Source organism: Lepisma saccharinum, chromosome 10 (genome assembly GCF_977018435.1).
Source record: "Lepisma saccharinum chromosome 10, izLepSacc3.1, whole genome shotgun sequence".
In the NCBI taxonomy this organism is placed as follows: domain Eukaryota; kingdom Metazoa; phylum Arthropoda; class Insecta; order Zygentoma; family Lepismatidae; genus Lepisma; species Lepisma saccharinum.
In genome coordinates, this window is record NC_139238.1 from 3,217,924 (window position 1) to 3,238,042 (window position 20,119).

At 39.0% G+C, this 20,119-nt stretch overlaps 1 protein-coding gene across 2 annotated transcripts in view; it reads left to right on the forward strand.

The window, feature by feature from the left end:
• Window positions 1-15,378, forward strand: part of LOC145993734 (protein O-mannosyl-transferase TMTC2-like) — a 62,235-nt gene extending 46,857 nt beyond the window's left edge. For both annotated transcript variants that reach the window (XM_083129479.1, XM_083129480.1), the window contains exons 9-10: window positions 5,537-5,715; window positions 13,224-15,378. In XM_083129479.1, the coding sequence (XP_082985605.1) occupies window positions 5,537-5,715; window positions 13,224-13,403 (359 nt within the window). In that variant the 3' untranslated portion in view covers window positions 13,404-15,378. The remainder of the gene's footprint in view (window positions 1-5,536; window positions 5,716-13,223) is intronic.
• The last annotated feature ends 4,741 nt before the right edge of the window (window positions 15,379-20,119 follow it).

Genomic DNA, 20,119 nt, shown 5'->3' on the forward strand with positions numbered 1-20,119 from the left:
CAAAGATTCCTGGGATAGAGTATACCTTGAGGTGCAGCGACAGTAGGTTGTAGGGAAGGTCCACAATGCCAGACAAAACTAAACAAATTCAATAGGAATGGTGTACTGTTTCTCGACTTAAGTCATACATAATGTATTTGGCACAGGGAAGACTTACAGCAGACAACTTTTGTAATTTGACCGTCGGTTTGTTAAATTCAGCACCGAATCACATCCCGTTGAACAATCAACGTGACGGATGTGCTAATATGCCGACGAGGGGAACACAACGTCGTCAATTATGATGCACAAGCCGAGGTGCATTACATCGGTGCAAGATTACAAAAGCACACACAAGAGGGCGACACTCCCTCGGTGCATTCCACGCGCTACTCCCTCCCCCACCCGTAACATTGCAGCAAGATTAATGCTTGCAGTAATTGCGTGGAAAAAGGAGCGATTTGTTCTCACCAGTGACCAGACCATCTTTCTCCGTGCAAGTCCGGAAAGGGGCGATGAAAAACAGTGCTCGTGAATGGAAGGGGGAGAAGCTTGAATCAGGTTATCGTCTGTTTGCGGAAAGTGCTGTATGCTTCATATGCATGCGGGATATTTGCAGCTCGGGAAATTGATGACGCATGGTTGTCGTAATGAACACGTCATCGCTGCTGCACTGCAGATTGTAGAGGGCGTCGTTAATTTTGTCCCGTTCGTAATTGACTCGTGATCAAACATTCTCGCTTTTATTTCGTCATCAGGGCTGTCGTTACGAAGCGGAACTTCAAGACATTACGCCTCTCTGTCGTGGTGCTTGCTGACACAATTATTCAGCGAAACTGGTGTTTCAAGTATATGGGTACATCAACTCTGAAACTATCTGCATCTGTTACGTCATACAAGGACAATTCTTTGCATGCAACACAATTACCTGGTTATAACAAGCTACTTTATTGTACCGTAATCCAGAATCTTGCATTTATACACACGCGTGAACATATACGTGCGGTTAGCGACAGTTTTAGAAACTTGGAGCTGGCTACAGTGCGCAAGTGATGACGTCACGTATTCAATGGCTGATGAGCAAGCTAAGCTAATGTGAATGTAAATAAGTTACAATTGTTGGGTGCGTCGGCACGTATGGCCATTTTACACCCATCTAACCAGTGGCGGTGATTAGAGGGGACGTGGGGGTCAGTTGCTCCCCACTTTTTGACACTTCTTGCCCCCCTTGTCTAGTGAGCTGTTCTCGTCCACCCAGTTTTGGCACGCAATATCGGTCACTGCTTCTAACTATACGAGGAACAATCCTCTTGTCTAAAATCGTTACCTTAAATTTAAAAACAGGTTGCAAAAATGCCTTGAGAAAGATTAAAAGTGCAAAGGTTGCAAAAGGACCTGCACATTAAAAATGTCGAGACACACTAAAGAAAGTTTCCTTACAGACAGTGGATGAGACCTGCTCTTCTCAAAAAGCTAAAAACATTTGCTAAAACACTGTCGTCATGTCCCAACATGGATGACAAATCTTTGGGAAGGTTAAAAACTCTGTCAGATGAAAGAAAAGTCTGCACATTCGAGAAGAATATGCCGAACACTTAAAACAACATTACATACACGACACACTGGAAAATCCAGCCCCTGCAGCAAATGAACATGGGTGAGACGGCTGTGTCCAATTCTAAGACTGGTTAACCTATTCACATGCTCATTTCTGCTATTAGATGCATTCGTGAGTAGATTAGGCATATTTATCCAAGTCTCTAGCCACTGGTCCACAAAAACAGAAACAGTCCAGAGATTTTCACGATAGATGACATAAGAATTTCAAATATAGGAGTGTGGATTCGACATCATTAGTATCGATGTGGACCAGCACCTTCTTATACACAAGGCCTATGCAGAATCTGTTTATATGCGTCATCAGCCGTAGGTAATGGATCACACATTATCACCTTTACAGTGAAAAAGCCATAGCACTTACACTTTCTACGCACACGCTAGAAGTAATACGGCCACGCTGGTTCGATTCTGCCCCCAAAGTTAAGTCTGAAGTTTGATTCTGCCTTCAAACTTAAGTCTGAAGTTTGATTCTGCCCCCAAACTTAAGTCTGAACTTTGATTTTGCCCCCAAACTTAATTCTGAAGTTTGATTGTGCTCCTAACTTAAGCCGAAGTTCGATTCTGGTCTCTAAAGTTAAACCCCAGTTTCGACCCCCCTCCAAAGTTAGGTTCCAAGTTATGTCCATGAATTAACCCGAAAGAAGAGTTCTCAAGCACATAAACAAAATTAAGCATGTGCTTTAAATAAAGAAGTACAATGAACCACCACGGGAACTCCGGCAACAATAAACAAGAAAGGGAGGGAAATTAGGGGAGATAATTCTGCAACAATGGAGGGCATCCCAGATGTTCCCCACGTACACAAACGAAACAAAGAAAGATTGTACCCCGCTATAATCATTCTCCCTGTGAAATGGGAGATGGGGAAGGGCTGAGAAGTGAGGGGGAGGGCAGGAGAGCTACATCAATTAGGCCAGTGGCCAGAGACGCCATTCGTATGTATGAGGCAGACATATGGAAGACGGTGCCAGGGAAAAAGCTCTAATGAAACAGTATGGGTGACGGTCGCTGCAGTGTTGCTAGCTGCATTGTTATTATCGTAACTAGCCAATTTTGTTGACTTTGTAACGTTCGTATAATGCTATTTGGAAATGCCCTACACTTGCTTCAGGGAGACCTGGGTGATTTCAGGGAATTTTTCAAGCAATATTCCTGCATGGAGCAGCTCTGGGATTCACCCAGCCTCTTGGGAATGATACCCGGGGGCAACTCTTGGGTTGAAGTCTGCCGACGCGTGGTGCTGATTCCACAAACGTCCGAGATCGTGTATGTGCCAGTACCTCTTTCCACACCTCACATATGCCTCCGTAGCTTGTTGCAATGCACAGGTGATATCTCTAGCTACACCTACTTTGGATATAGTATCTCTTCCTTGTATCATACACTTATTGGTAAAGGACTCACGAGAAAGTATGTTCACCTTGACAAACGTTAAGAACAGGAATTCATATTTTGTAACACTATACTGTAGCACGTTCTGTCAGCATTTAGGAAAGTTTCATGCAACATACTTCTATGCTGGAATCAGTGTGGATATACTCTTTACAATTCTACAAATACTCATTTGGGCCTATAATTATAGATTGCCGATAGTACCGCACTCGTCTCAGTATATCATATAATCAGAGTATGAGAATAAGGAAACACTATTCCCCTCTGTTGAAGAATAAAGTTTTCTTAAAAAATAATTTCGCTACCAAAACTGCGATAAAATATTATTTAACAGGTGGCAACACTGGAATATTACCAATGAGAGAATAGTAATAAGAATGCGGCTTGTGAGGGCTGAGTTCCAAAAAGGGCCACAGAATTCATTCCAAGAAAGGAAGATGAAGAAAACGGGGGGGGGGGAGGGAGGTTTTGCAACCCAAAGCATGTTAACTTCCGGTAGGAAGAAAATTATTTGGAATATTTAAAAATCCTTACCAGTCTTAGGCTGTAAAAGAATGAGTTGCAAATAATTAACATGTATTCTTGCATTTTAGGTGGGTACGTTCAAATTCCAGTGGCGTAATCATGATTTCATTTCAGAAGCGGGACGCACACACTATGATTGCATTGAGTTTGTGTTTTAAGTCAACTTTATGCACAACAAGGCTAATTGGGACTGGATCTACAGTTTAAAGTGGGATCCGAACCACTGTGCAATGTGCTTCCACCGGGTATCGAACCCGGTACCCCTTGATAACAAAGTGACGACTCTACCACTACGCCATCTATGATTGCGTTATAGTTGTACCGTGCACCATTCATAACATCCGGGAAGTAGTTTACCAAGTGATGATAACCATTGTATTTCTTATTCAATAATATTTTCGTGGGCTCATGCCCGATAGCCCCCTTTCAATAAGCCGCTATTACTTCCTCAACAAGAATATAACACCACTGAAGATGTGTGAAGTATTTCAACACTTAGTTTTTGTTTTTTGATATTTAGTTTTACATGCATGTCGAAAGTATTAATTTGCTCCAGGTACACATTGAGGCTGGGTGAACCCCCCAGCCGCTTTATACATGAACGTGTTCGAATATTCCCACCAGCGATCACTTATCTTTGGAATCGAACGCGGGTCCCCCACGTGGGAGTCCAGCGCCCTACCTGCTAGACTACCATGAATCCATGTGTGTGGAAATGTATATGCCTACACACATACATATATGTTGTTCTCTTGTTAGTATGTGTTATGATTAATACCATCTCTTTACAAATGTATCTACGAGGATGCTGAGGAATGGGTATACAAGGTAATCAATCAACCTGGAATGATTTGTTCGTCTAAAATGTATGAATGTACCTTCTCCACTTGGAGAGCCAAGTCAAATTAGTTTTCTCATACTGCGTACAAGAAGTACTTGACTTTTTTAGTTATATTCTCATTAAACCGCGTTTGTTTCAAGATTTTACTCTTCCTGTGTTTGCCATACATTGTCTTTTCTAGCAAGAGAGTGCGGTTTTGTTACTTTTTCTTGTCAGCACCATCTAGCGACGAGTAGAGTAAACACATACACGCACAACATGCTAGCTTCACGTAAATTGTGCAAAACCTGCTTCTTTAAAAAGATAAAGTCGGGATTAAATCAACCCTTTTTTTGCTTCCCATTCGCTCTTCAGTCCAGCAGACGTCATTTTCCTCGTTTCTTATTGGCACAGGAACAGTCGAGCGATCGTTAACGCGGGATTGACAACAGGTTGAACCAAATGTGGATATTTATATGCAGATTTATAGTTCAGGAAAGCTTTCATTACAACACAATTACATAACAACATATTTACTCTATCTGTACGAGTATGCTTTGCGACTTAAATATTGTGATGTGTAAGAAACATACATACTTCTTCACGCATTATTAATTCAAAGACATTTCCTAAGGTGAAACCTCACATCCCCTCTTTGTATGTACTCTGCATTGTAAATTGTATTGTATGTACAGGGTGTCCGGCTTAGACCTTTAACATTACAAAACAGTATAACTTGAGTTACATTCAACTTCAAATGAAACTTATTCTTTGGGACTGGCAACTGTGGCCATTTGCGAGAATCACCAGCACTTCGAGTTGACGTGACGCGCATGCGCGTGTAACGCATAAATTCCAAGATGGCGGAGTGGACACCCTGTATAACAGAATGAATAATTACAATTAAAAGTATTTTTACACTGTAAGCTAGTATTAAATCTGTTATAAATAATTTGTGATGTAGGTAATTGAAAGGAGTTCTAATTTTTTGGAAACATAATTCTTCATTGTAAATCCTTATTATCTTATTTAAAAATTTAGTCTAGATAAAATGTTACAAAAAATAGAATAGAATATTACACCATTCCATACGTTCACATGGATACGTATGTTAAAGTTGGTTTGCAGCATCAAAAATTGTACAGCACTTGAATTGTAAGTAAGTAAGCAACTACAGCGATAATTTATTTTTAATTGCAGGCCAGTTCTTAAGCTCTCAAGAGAGACATCTTCAGGCAGCAGAGAAATTCAAGCAAGCAGCCAACATGGTGTCCAAGGAGTACGAAGACGTTGTGAGCGCCGCCACCAGTCTGCGGCTGGCTGGAAAACTAAAGGAAGCAGAAGTGTACTATAAAATGGCCGTTAGGTTAAGACCACAGGTAGGAGAAAGAGTGTGTTTCTAAAGTAATATTCCTACCAGTGGCGTATACTGAGACCAAGATCTGGGCTAGCTCACTGTCACGTGGTCCTGGGCTATTAATTGAAATAAGTTTGCCAACTCATAGGAAACCAGGTTGCCAACTCATAGGAAATCAGGTTGCCAACTCATAGGAAATCAGGTTGCCAACTCATAGGAAATCAGGTTGCCAACTCATAAGAAATCAGGATGCCAACTCATAAGAAATCAGGATGCCAACTCATAGGAAATCAAGTTGCCAACTCAACAAATAAAGTTGCCAACTCATAGCAAATCAGGTTGCCACCTCATGAGAAATAAAGTTGCCAACTCATAGGAAATCAGGTTGCCAACTCATAGGAAATCAGGTTGCCAACTCCAGAATCACCATCTATCTCCCTGATATGAATAATTTTGTTTACAATTTCTGATCAATTTTTCTCCTGTATTTTATTCTCTAGACTCTAGGCTTCGCAAATAGCCTAGCTAGCCTAGAATATACGCTCCTGATTCCTACATAATCAAATGTCTTTCGGAGACGTTTCGCTATTCAATACTCATAGTTCGCGTGAAGATATTTAAGCTGCACTTATTACATTAGGTATAGTAGATCAGAAAGTAAGCGACGGTTCATAAACTGCCAGTTGCAGGTGTTCAGTGCTTTTTTTATTCATGAAAATCTATGGAACTTTATTAATTCCAGTGATTATCGAAATTCTATTATTCGGGATGGTGATGGCCGTTCCCTTTATAGAATATTTCATACCTATATGCTATCATACAATGCGGGCGATTAGGGGGGGGCAATGCACCCCCACTTTTTTAACACTTTTGCCCCCCCCCCACACACACTATGTTAAACCAAGGGGAAAATACCTTTCCTTACCCCCGCAGTTTTGGCAACTTTCCCTCTCCTCCCCAGTTTTGGAACCAAATCGCAGTCACTGGATCATATTGGGCCGCAAATAAAATTCTATTTAATGTTGTTTTTTTGTTTAATAGGTGAACTTTATTATTTGTGCCATGCTGATCACGAATATGAAATTCGTTTTTCTCTATCACGCAAGGTTTTCTTACAAATCAAATTTCAATATTTGGGCTTTGTCCAATATTGCATACTGTTTTATTATAATTTTTCTTTTCTTCAATCAGAATAAGTAGCTTATCACACTAAACGCATCAACATGCTTATTTTAAAATGAATATAGACAGACACAAAGGACCCATATAATATAGAAAACGACATATAGCAGTATATAATAGCCTCCAATCAGTTGAAAGACAAGGAAAATTTTACTTAGTCAGCAAACCGGACACATCACATCAAAAGACGAGAGAATCTTGTTTTGAGAAATAAGGCACAAACTCTTTTCTCGGTGTCTGTACCAGGAAAATGTTGTTCCACAAGCCAGCAAGCTCTTTTCGTTAAGTCTGGAACCAAGAAGCTCAGCTGATTCTTTAGATAAATTTAGGCCTCTAACTAAATCATTGAGTTCGCTTTGAGTGAACGGTATAGGGTCACGAGATCCGTGAGGGGGGGTCATAAATGTCCATTTCACTTCCTTCCACTGAATCACTTAGTGAACCAGGATCACTTACACACTCAAGACTTGATGGAGATGTCGGTACAGGCAAGTCTGGACCGTGCAACACAGGTCTCATTGCAGAGGGAATATTGGGATACACTATCCTCTTCTTGTTTCTAATATTTCGACCTACAATTTCACAGGAACAGAAGTAACAATCATTGCTGTGATCCTGAGGCTCCCTCCACTCCATGGGTATTGCAAATGGCATAGATGGCCGCTTTCCCGTGCTCCAGTTTCGTAAAGATTCCACTCATGATCTACATACTTTGTGTGGGGTCCACAATTTATATTGATCTCCTAGTTTCATTTTAAAATATGCGTAATATGCTCTTCTTACAAAATCTGTAGTTTCTTGTCTCTGTACCCGGGGAACAAATTCACCGCAGATGTAGCAAAACACATCTGGGCTATTCAGACAACCACGAGATGTCATGGCCACACCACAGTAATGTACCACACTGAACAACCAAATGTTAATGTAGGAGATCAACGTGGAAGCAAATTAGGACTTTTGACAGTTACATATAAAATTAATTTCAAATGATATATCAATGTTTTACATAGTATTATTTTCAGCATTTAGGCAAGAAACATATTAATTAATTTAAATAAAAGAGAACTTCTCTGTATTTAAAGCTTATTACTTGTTGAATAATTTTGAAACGTACCAGTGACATCTAGCGACAATCACTTCAATTGCACTGAAACGTGCATACCACAACCCACATATATAAATCGTGAATTGTAAAAAAATTTTGCGTGATATGAGAAAACTAATGCCAGTTTCAGCATCAGCAAGTTGAAATACATGTAAAACACCCAAAATTATAAAAAACAACAGAACCCATGCGGCCCTGTGATTATTAGTGGGGTCGAATGTCCGAAAAATATTTCACTTCTGGCAAACATTCCCTTTGGGGTGCGGATACTACATTCATTCCTGAATATAAAATGCCCAAGACCCCCCACGTTTTTTAATCTCCCATTCGTCTGTAATGACGTCATCAAAATGGCGGACACGACGAAATTTCTATTCCTGAACCCTAGTAATTCACTACAAGACAACTTCTTTTCAGGCAAGTTGCAGTTTAAAACTATATGAAGATAATCGCGCCGATGAGAATGAGTGATGATATGATGAAGTTGATTAAGGTACACTCACAAAGAACACCAATGGCCAGGCCGGGATTCGAACACAGACTCCTGGCGTCGTAGCGCTCTGTACCACCCCGCAACAGAGGGCGCCAGGATTCCACTTTAATTCAACTGAAATCTTCCCTTCATAACTTTCATAGACATGTTGACTGTTTTCAGTATTACAGAGGAAACAAATGTAGTGCGTAAATCTCGTCTACCTGTCGGTAATTGGGAAACCGAAAGCGAGCTAATTTTGTTTTTCCAGTGAACATTCACGAACGAAACATAAAGAGAAAAACTTGTACTGGCTATTCAAACCATGTACCCAAAGCCCTATAAATCCGATGTAAAAATAGCTTATGTTACGCACATGCATCTACATAGAAGCGAGTTGTTAACGTACTTCAGCCGGACCCTGTGGCCGAGTGGTTAGCACATCGCGCTGCGACCCCAAGGGTCGAATCCCGCTGCGCTTCGTTGTTTGTGAATGTCCATTCATCAATTTCATTACTCATCCCCATCTTCGCAAATTAGCCAAGAGGCACAAAACGCGAAGTAAAATAAACTCAATCAATTAACGTACTTCAACTTCTCCTTACATTTTCGTGGATGTTGAACGACGTTCTATATCTAGAATGGTTGTGTGTGTGTGTGTGAACAGTGAACGACAAGAAATTAAATAGAATATCAACCGATAAAGGGAGGAAAAGATGAAATAACTCCATGTCGTGGTCTTATAATGAAGGTGTCCCGTGTTCGAGACCCGGTGGAGGTGCATAGTGCTTCGGTAAACAGTAGGTGAGTTACAGAGTAGCTGCGTAACTGAACAACAAACTTCACTCACTCAATCAAGAAAGAAAGTCTATGCAAACATAGAAAATATGAAAGAGAAGAGAAAAAAGGAGAAATTAATATAAACCGAATAACTGGGAAAGATGAAGGGAGAGAGATAGAGAATAGGAAAATACTATGGAGAGAGAGAAAGATGGAGAAAGAATACAGAACGACAAGAAGGAAAATAATAACAACCGATAAAGCAAAAGAAAGAGAAGAACTAGAAAATTAAAGAAAGTATGAAAGTTAACAGAAGGAGGAGATTAAACAAAATAAATTAGAAAGGTGAATAATAGATAATAAGAAAAGACAGGGGAGAGGGGGTGGGGGAGAATTATAACGCAGAGTGAAGAAATATTCAACTTTTAACACCACATTTCTTACTCTTTTAGGCTAAACATGACGATGAGATAAGTGACGATTAGAATAATCTGATGAAGGAATATTCATAGCCAGGCTACAACACTAGAATCGTGACTCAATCACGGAACACATTCGGCCACCGAGGTGGCTGGGAATGAAAAGAGAAAAACGTAATGATAAGTATGTAAGAGAGGGAAATATTGACACAATAGGAGAACTGAGGACTATAAGTGGTAAACGTTGTAAGTGCCAAAAGCGAAAGTGTTGGGAAATCGCATCGTTCCGCACATCAGCCCGTAAGAACGTGCACACTAGTGACCTCTTTACACGCCCTTTGAACTACTTAGAGGGCTACCAGCCACTTTTCACGTTTACCACATTATAAAGCATGGCACATTTCACAGTTTAACGTGGAAAACGGTGTTTGAATTATTGTGGCACTTACAGCGTTTACCAATTTTAGTCTTCAAATAAAACAGAATAAAATATATTGCAAAAGAGAGAGAAATGGAATATACGCGAGGAAGAAAAATGAAACTACAGTCGAAAGTCGCCACATTCATTCAACGCCGTAGAAAGAAAGTTGAAAACAAGAACCCATTTTGTCTTCGACAGTCTCTTCAGAAATTGAATTCCAAACCACTCTGAAACCAGCCAGGTAGAAACCTCATTTTTACAGTGAAAATTACGAGTTCATATGTCGAATACGAAAAATCTTTCATGTGTGACGTCACTTCATTTTCTGAATCTGAAGATTTCCTCTATGTTACAGCGACTTCCACCGAATTTGTAGGTAAACGCAAGACAACTATGATAAAACATGTTTTGTTTACGAATGTTTCGTTTCAATAGTTTAGAACTGAGTCTCAGTGTAGCCAAGTTTCTAATTTGGTGGAGAAAATTAACGCGAAATTCATATATAAATGCATCCCCATAACTCACAAATGGTAAATGAATCCTAACGTCTGGGAAACAACTTTACTGCCTTGTGATACACAAGAAATTAATACATTTTAAGGCCAAGTCATCCTCGTAGGCACGTGGGTGAACATTCCATAAAATTAATAATTTCTCATGTATTTACTTTCCATAATAATTCAATAGGGAGACCATACGTGAAGCATTCTTAATATTTAATCCGTTATAAAGTGGCACAATTACTTACCGACTGCATTTCACCCAAAGAGTATTGTTACGATTGTTGCACTCACCTGCAAAGAGAAGAATAGCATTTAACCTTTACGAACAGCAAATACACTTTCTTAACATTACAAGAAAACTTTGTAACCGGATACAGGTACAAACGAATGTAATATTCAACCAAATCGTACCGGATTATCTCACCTCGGAACAGCGAGTAGCAGGTGAATGTCGAAAGTACACTAGCACACTCATGGACAGGCAAAACACTAATGTCACAAGGAATAACAGTCTGTGTTGCAGAAGATTAATGTAATAATGCACTGATCACATATAGATGTAACAGCTATTTTACACAGAAGATAACACATGAAGAAATAACTATTTATGAAGAAAGTCCGCGACACGAATAATTTCACACAACCGTCTCTTATCCGTCCTCCATTGCCACTCTCGAGTGTTGCCAGGTCCTATTCGAAATTCTTCTCTGCTTTACATCTACAATATTACAAACGCTAAGAAGTAGTATAACTTATCTGGTTATAACTTATCAATGTAAGAATCAATATAATATTGTAAAGTATCATGAAATACATTTTGAAACAGAGGGGGACACAAAAAAGATGCAGAGAGAGGGAAAGAGTGAGAGACAGACAGTCAAACAGAGACGCAAAGAGGGACAGACAGATGAGAGAGAGAGAGAGAGACAAAGAAAGAGAGAGATGCAGAGATACAGCGAGAGAACCAGAACCAAGGAGGGAGAGATGACCAGGGAGAGGGAGACAGAGCTAGGGAGAGGGGAAAACCGAAAAGAGAGACACAGTAATAAAAAACAATTTCAGAACTTCGAAACACTGATGTAGTAAATGTCTGCCCATAGAAGGATCATACCTTTCAACTATGTGTTGTGTGTGAGAGAGAACAGAAAACGAAAAGAAACAAAACAAAATAAGATCCGACAAAGGGAGGAAACATGAAGGAACTCTAGGCAGAGAATATTTAAAAGAAAACAGAAAGAAGAAAAATAGATATAAAAAGAATAACTGAGAAAGATGAGGAGAGAGAATGTGTGTGTGTGTGAGAGAGAGAGAGAGAGAGAGAGAGAATATAGAATAGGGAAAGGCTATGGAGAGAAAAAAGAGAGGGGAAACAGAGAGAGAGAGAGAGAGAGAGAGAGAGAATAGAGAAAGATAGAGAATAGGGAAAGTTATGGAAAAAGAGAGACAATAGAGAAAGACTATGGAGAGAGACAGGGACAGAAAGATGGAAAATAGGGATAGGCTATGGAGAGAGAGGGAATAGAGAAAGGATATGTAGAGAGAGACGGACAGAGAGATAGAGAATAGGAAATGGCTACGGAGAGAGAGAGCGGGAGAGGGAGAACATAGAACTAGAAGAGAAAAAGAGAGTAATAACAGATAGGGGAAGAAAAGTAGAAATTAGAGACAATATGAAAGCGAACAGAAGGAATTCAATCTAGGACAAAATATTGCGGATTTGTTTTCCAAAGCCGTTTTGTTAGACAACCCGACGTACTTTGGAGTACGGAAGGTTTCATAGATGTCAGGAAAATATTAAAAAAAAAAGGTTCCGAATTCATGAACTCCTAGCACTAGCATTGGTGTAGCTAGTGCAATTATGATACAGCTTAACCAATGTTCCCGGCAGCGTATTTACAAACCCCAGAGTGCTGTAGAACCAGAGGCATATCAATCTTTCTTATTGCTTGTGCGTACCGGAAGAGTTTATGATCCGTGTTCACCGTTCCTTTGCAGGAAAGTGATGGAAAATCATCTATATTGGTTGAGTTAAGCATAATATTGTTTAACAATATCAATAATCTGTGAAAATGTCATAAATTATATACAGTAAAACCTGTCTATCCCGGAACATGATGGTTCCGAGCAAAATTTTCCGTCTTAACAGTTTTCCTTCTTATACAGGGTTGACTTTAAATACAGTATAGAACGCTGCAGGAAATAATGGAAAGATAGATTTACATTTCGCATTACTTATAATGTAGAGTACTAATACATGTACGTACATGAATAAAAATGCGATACATTCATCAATTTCATCATATCATCACTCATCCCTATCCTCGCAAATTATCCAAAGGATGCCCGCTGGATATCCAAAGGATGCCCGCTGGATATCCAAAGGATGCCCGCTAGATATCCAAAGGATGCCCGCTGGATATCCAAAGGATGCCCGCTGGATATCCAATGGATGCCCACTGGATATCCAAATGATGCCCGCTGGATATCCAAATGATGCCCGCTGGATATCCAATGGATGCCCACTGAGTATTTCTGGATTTCCTTAAGATATTTGTTAGATGTCTCCAGAATATTTGTGTGCTATATGGGATAAGGATAAGTGTCATTTCACTTTATGTGGAGCTAACATATATTCTTTCTCACCCTAGGACCCTTCCAGCTACGTCAACCTGGGAGCCCTGTTCCACCTCACGGGAAGGCTCAGGGACGCCGAGGAGTGCTACCAGAGAGCAATCAAACTTAGGCCAGACGACCACGTGACGCAGGTCAATCTCCAGCGCTTGCACAATCTCATGACGTCAAAGGCAGAGAAGCAGAGGGCGAAGTAAAGAAGGAAGAAGAGAAATTGGAGGGCACTGCCATTGTCGAGGCTTCACATTGTTGGGAACTACTACAATGGAAGGGAAATTGGAAAACATCCCTTTCGTGGAGTCAGCAGATCCTTTGTAAGATTTTGTGTAAAATTCTGTACGAGAAGAATCGAAGCACATCGCCGTTTCCTATACGTTGCGAGGTCATGTACGGTCGCTGGCAATAATAATTGGACACGCAAATCCTGAAATCCTCGATTATCTATAAGCCGTTGTGTGTGTTGCCTAACCCTACGGCGAGATGCAAACCTCAATATTACGTTCCACCATCCCCGTAGAGTTATGCAACACCCATTGCTGGGAAGCAAGTATTTCAGTATATATAAGTGTTCACTTTTATTGCTGGTCACTGTACCTATAATGAAAACTGTGAAGATATTCATAAATAGGCGAATATTTCTTTTGGAACGATAATTACTAGAATGAGAACGTAATAGTATATTATATTGTAACGTTTCTGTTTACGTAAGATCGTTTTTCAAGCTTAAAAAGTTAACCACGACGATGAAGCGTATAAGAGACTTTGGACTTCCTTGGGACTTAAACCTAGAACCGGTTCAATTACCATGAACTACTGAATTACTTTTTAAAATTAGTAACTATTACTGTAAGTCAATTACTCTTAAAAAGTAAGTTTTCGAACACTGAATATCGCCATCATGGCTCCACCATTTTTTTAAAACTTCGTGCTACTGATTCAAACCCATTACAGCGAAAACTGCATTTTAGTAAACAAATTCAGAACCACTGAGAAACATGAAGCAACCGTATGGCTGAACAATGTCGTTTATTCTTGCTATAGCTCTTTTCCAGCCTTACGGCGGACGCTCTATATGCTCAAGGGAAGCGGGGAGCGGGGAATCAACCAATCCAGCGCGATATGAAACGCAGGAGCCTATAGAACGAGGTGCATGTAGTAGTTCCTCCCCTCGACGTCGTAACTCTCTGCGCCACTGCTGTTGTCTGGTTGGTCTGCTGCGTATTCCCCGCTCCCCACTTCTCTTGCCAGCATATGGAGCGCCCGCCGTAAGAGTAGAAAGGACCTATAACTACTAACTAACTCTCTAGCCTTCTTAAACCCGAAGGTTTATGTCAGCAGCAACACAAGCCTTCCATCTGTCCCTACCCTGAGCAACATCAATCCAATCTTTTCCATCATTACTGATTTCCTTTAGGTCCATCTCAACGTTATCCCTCCATCTACGTCTTGACCTTCCTACAGGTCTCTTACCATCAGGTTTCCCCACAAGAATCATATATACTCTTCTTTCCTCTTCCATTCGTGCCACATGGCCTAACCACATAAGTCTTCTTGGCTTAATTATTCTAAAAATATCTGGACATGAATACAAAGTGTGTAGTTCTACATTCTGTACCCTTCTCCCCTCACCTGTCTTCTCATTTATTTACTCTTGCAAAAAACGTAATACAGTGGACCCTTGATACCGTATCTCGAACCTCAACATCTCGAATTCCTTGATAAGTCGAATTTCTTGTAATCCCCTGAATTGTCCATAACACTCAATACTAATTTTACCACAACAACTTGAATAAAACATTGATAAGACGAATTTTTGTACAGTCTTTGGAATGCCGTTCGAGCTCAATAACTCGAAGGTAGAGTACGAAAAACCTCTATGAGTAGAAGTTAAATTCTAATCACCTCTATAACTCGGAAGTTTTAGTCGCCCGGACCTCAATAAGTCGAAGTGTAGTGTGCATACGTACAATGTCAGGTGATTCAACAATTGTGTCTGGACTTGAACTAGTCCCGACGTTTAGAAGGGTCAGTAAATTTTTTACCTCTATAACTCGAAGTCGGCGATTTTGGCCCTCAATAACTCGAACCTTGATAAGTCGAAATCCTCGATACCTCGTTTTTTTCTTCTCCCCCTCAACTTCGAGTTATCAAGGTTTCATTGTATAAAATTTCATTCGTTCATTCCATTAGAACTTACGAAGCTCCTATATTACATAAACTACATTGGCTACAGACAGTGGTGGCTATTAGGGGGGCGAGGGGGGCACTTCCCCCAACTTTTTTCCACCTTTGCTCCCGCACTATGCTAAATATTATGTATCAAGGGAAAATAAACTGTCTTTGCCCCCCAGTTTTGGACCCCAATCGCCGCCACTGGCTACAGATTTATGTATAAAATACGAAAGCTACACGTGTTGGTAAGTTATGATAAATTCACTAGCAGCTTGATTGCAAATTTCAAATCACATATATCCTACACATCTTGGTAAGGTTAAAGTCCACGTTATGCTCAAATAGGCGAATTTGGGTTGGACCTACAGTACAAAGTGCCTCCACCCTTTTGATCACGTTACCACTACGCTATCGCAAAAGCCATGCCCACATATCTTCAAAGCACTAGTCATACGAACATTATTCTATATTTCGATAGTAACGGTGGACTTCCACTTGATTGGCCAGTGTTAAAATGAACATGATTGCTGGATATTTTCTCTGGAGGCCACTCGTTCTACTATCTGAGAAAACCTATTGAAACGTAGCCAGAGCCTCAGTCATTTCATGCTAATGACTAGATGCTACGTTCATGGAGAACAACAACGTTACCAAGATTTTGTTCAACCTGTTTCCAATACACAAACACTAAAAACCTACTAAACCAACCGTTTGATAAAGAATTATAGTCAAGTCAGTCACTAATCCTGGTATTAAGAGTCTCTACATTTTCCACTCAGCACGTGATGTGCAAGATTTATTCTATATATCAATACTTCACTTAAAGCACGTCCATCTAAAATATCACTTCTTATAATTTTGCCTTATTTTTGACTCACGTATTCACTTTTACACGAAATCCTTAAATAGCATTTAAGAGTCCAAATAATACCTGTACACTGTTATAGCAAAATGTACAACATTCTAACGTTAAAATTTAAGCCTGCCTGTTAAATTTTGAAAAGCGCACGCAACCGTTTTTCTCGTGAGCGCATGCGCATTCATGTCCTATGCTTTGGCTAATGAAAAGTAAACACGGCGTGTGTAACACCTTTTTACAGCATTGTAACCTTGGAATATGAAAAACAGATGCACATTCATGTATGTTACATAAACACACAAGCCTACAGTACATCATTCAGACATATAGGAAAACACTTTCAAATTGAACTTTGAATGTTTCATCTTGCATAAAGATAGATAATGGTTATCAACTACAGTTTGTGCATTATCAATATATTTTAAAAACAAATTACAATTATTAAGGCCGTTAATACTTTAAAACGGTGAAGTAACGTTAGTAATTTTCACGGGATCATTTACCCAGAAACTTTCTTGCAGTGTATATTTGGACACGATTGTCCATAATAAAAGTTCAAAATCTGAAAAACTTGAGGTCTAGAGATTACCATCAACATACTCTAAGTGACTATGTATTTAAATAAGTTACCATGTGTGTATAATATCACCAGATAAAATAAAGAGTGATCAAAAATCAAAGTATTTTCTGATAAAGAGTGCAATTGTATCTAGTCAGCGTTTGTGTGACGTTTCTGAACACCTGTAACTAGTCTATTATCTAAGTAGGATATAATCAGATATTACAAACATCTAGCTTTTATATGACGATGGAATTATTTGTGGAATAAAATTTCTAAATATTAATAAAACAGTTTTATTTCTGTCTACCTGTCCCTTAATAGCAGTGAAGAATTTGCACAATTTGAACAGAAGAAAATCTAAATTCAGTTGTTTAAAAGACTATAACGCATCACACAAGTGTAGCGTTTGGTTCGTATAATGAAATTTCTCAGTCAATATTACATTGTTTTTGTAGTATCATTTCTAATGACAGTGCCAGTCAACATAAAGTATTTTTAGAATTACCTAGTTAACAACCAATCCGTATACTTTAACTTTTAAAAACATAAATGAGATGGATTATTATGTCAATTGTAATGAGTTGGAAGTAACAGAAATATAAGTTGATGTTAATTGCACTTCCTGTATTTCAACAGTCGAAACTACTGCCATCTGTTGAGCTTACGGAAACTACTGAAGAAAAAGCATAGCCCTCTACGATCCTTCGGGCTATAGTAGTGTAATTGATGATATTATAAACTCAAAAATTGTACAAAAGAAGAGGTTATTTGATTAAACAGCCCGATTTGCTTACACTTAAAACTATCCCAAGATGGCCCTATTCCCCAATTGTTCAAGTGTGATATGCTCTTAATTTTAAGAATTCTGAATTCTAGTGTAGAAAAGAAGAACTCCCCTCAGACAGATTTGCCCACACTTAAAACTATGTCAAGAGGGGGCATATAGCCCAATTGGCCATGTGTGTACATATTTAAATCTAAAGAATTCTGAATCCTAGTGTAGAAAAGAAGAACCCTCAACAGCCCGATTTGCCCACACTTAAAACTATGTCAAGAGGGGGCATATAGCCCAATTGGCCATGTGTGTACATATTTAAATCTAAAGAATTTTTAATTCTAGTGTAGAAAAGAAGAACTCCCCTCAGACAGATTTGCCCATGAGTGTAAAAGCTGAATTTCTCAGTTTGTTGTCCATAAACTTGTCAAAAAAAAGCCCCCCCCCCTTGATTTTGTTTTGACTATACTTAAAACTAGGGCAAAAATGCTCATAAGAGCTTTTGCTTACACAATAATATAATGTAATATATGCTTAAATACTTATTACCTGGAATATGCCCAATATTTTAATTGGACACCAGCCTCAACTCATATATCTAGTACTAAAACAATGTAATATGCAGAGACTTTCTAGAATTGCTCTGTGACTCTCTCATTTCTTACATCATAAACATATGATTTTTCACCTATGAGAATAACACTACATATGGTGTCATCAGGGAGTGTTTCGTGGAATTCACAGATAATTTTAATGTTTGTCCTGTCATTAACCACAACTTGTTTCCTTTTTGAAGTGTTGATGACAAACATGGGTCTCTGTGCTTTGAATTCATCTGGTGTGTAATACATGTCAGTATTGCCAGTAGTGACCCTTTTGTATGCTGTAAATGCTTCATATAATTTAAGAAAATCATCCTTGGACATGTTTAAATTATAATTTTCTCTAGGGAATACCTCATTTCTGCCATTTTTAAGATATATGTTCTTGATGTTGCAGTTATCAAATTTACTTGAATTTTTTTCCTGATTATTGTGTCTTCCAGTCTGAAACAGTACCACCACAAAATCCGGCATGTCATATTGTATACTGGAGAATGAATTTGTAGCATCAAACTCATAATAGGTACCAGATGCAGGCTTCTGTACACATTGATATGTATAAAATTGTAGAGGAATCTGTGGATTTTTTAGAATATCTGCTTTGTATTTAAGAGCATAACTGGCTTCATATTCAACAACCGGGATTCTTAGCTCCATAGTCTGAATAAGGCACTTGCCTTCATCAGGTAGGGTATTAGGCAGAGCTTCCCCTGTAGAGTTTAATGTACTGTACCTCATCAAAGCATTATTATCATTGGCAGCTCTTCTAAATGTAATTCTTAAACCACCCTTCCACATAATATCTTTGTAATCTGAGAAGAATCCTGGCAACAGGCGCATAGGGAATAGCACTGTGTGGCTCTTAGATATAATTTTATCACCAGCCTCAAATCCACCTATTTTGTAGTAAGAAGCCTCGGTTTTGGATAATTTTAGTGTGGCCAAAGCTGTGGAGGTAATGCCGGGATAATCTACTCTGTTTATAACAACACCATGTTTTCTGATCTCAATTTCAGAGAATAGATGTGGCACAAAATTGTCTACCAATCTTATATTTGAATTTGCCGGATAATCTGTACCATCGAGCTTTAAAACATCAAATTTGATGTATAGATCTGCTCTGTGGGGGTGTATAAAACCATCCCCTACATCAAGATCAACCTCAATCTCTGTGTTGGGTTGATTTAAATTTGCAAATGTCCTCCTGTTTGGGGGGAATGATTGTAGCTCATAACTCTCAATATTTTCCATTTTTTTTGTATGTATTTTTATTTAAATATTAATTTCTATGATTGCAGTTGTTGTGGCTCCAGCAAAATCAACTAATTCTTCTTTTTCATTAGTGACCATCAATTCAATGTAATCTATTCTATTATGGCACACAGGAAAATATAATGTTGGGGATGGAGTGTAGATGATTGGCTCCATAAATTCAGAGTTAGGTTTGAATGTTGCAATAATGCCAGTTTGTTTGTGAGTGCCTATGCCATTTGATTTGGTGATCATACCCTCAGCCACATTACAGTGAATATTTAGAGTCTCTATGGCTAAGAATTTAGGTATATTAATAGCAGTGTGTTTGATGGCTGGTTCAAGTTTTGTGTTGTTCTCAAATCCTAACAGCTCTCCTATAGTACCCAGATCCACTGTTTCTGTAGCAGATACAATTTCTACTCTGTGAGTGACAGAATTTTGAGTTAATACTATACCTCTGGGTAATTGAGCATTTAGAGTGGACAGATTATACTGCCCTGGAGTGATGACAATTTTTTGATCCCCTACTGCAATTGTGTTGTTGTGGTGTGTAATATTAGGGATTAAGTACATGCCATAAAATGCTCTGAGAGCTATTGTTTTGGGATACACTATGTCATCATGTAATCTAAGTTTCAATATTGAATTTTGGCTGGTGAGATGGAATACCCCCATGATGTTTCAGATAC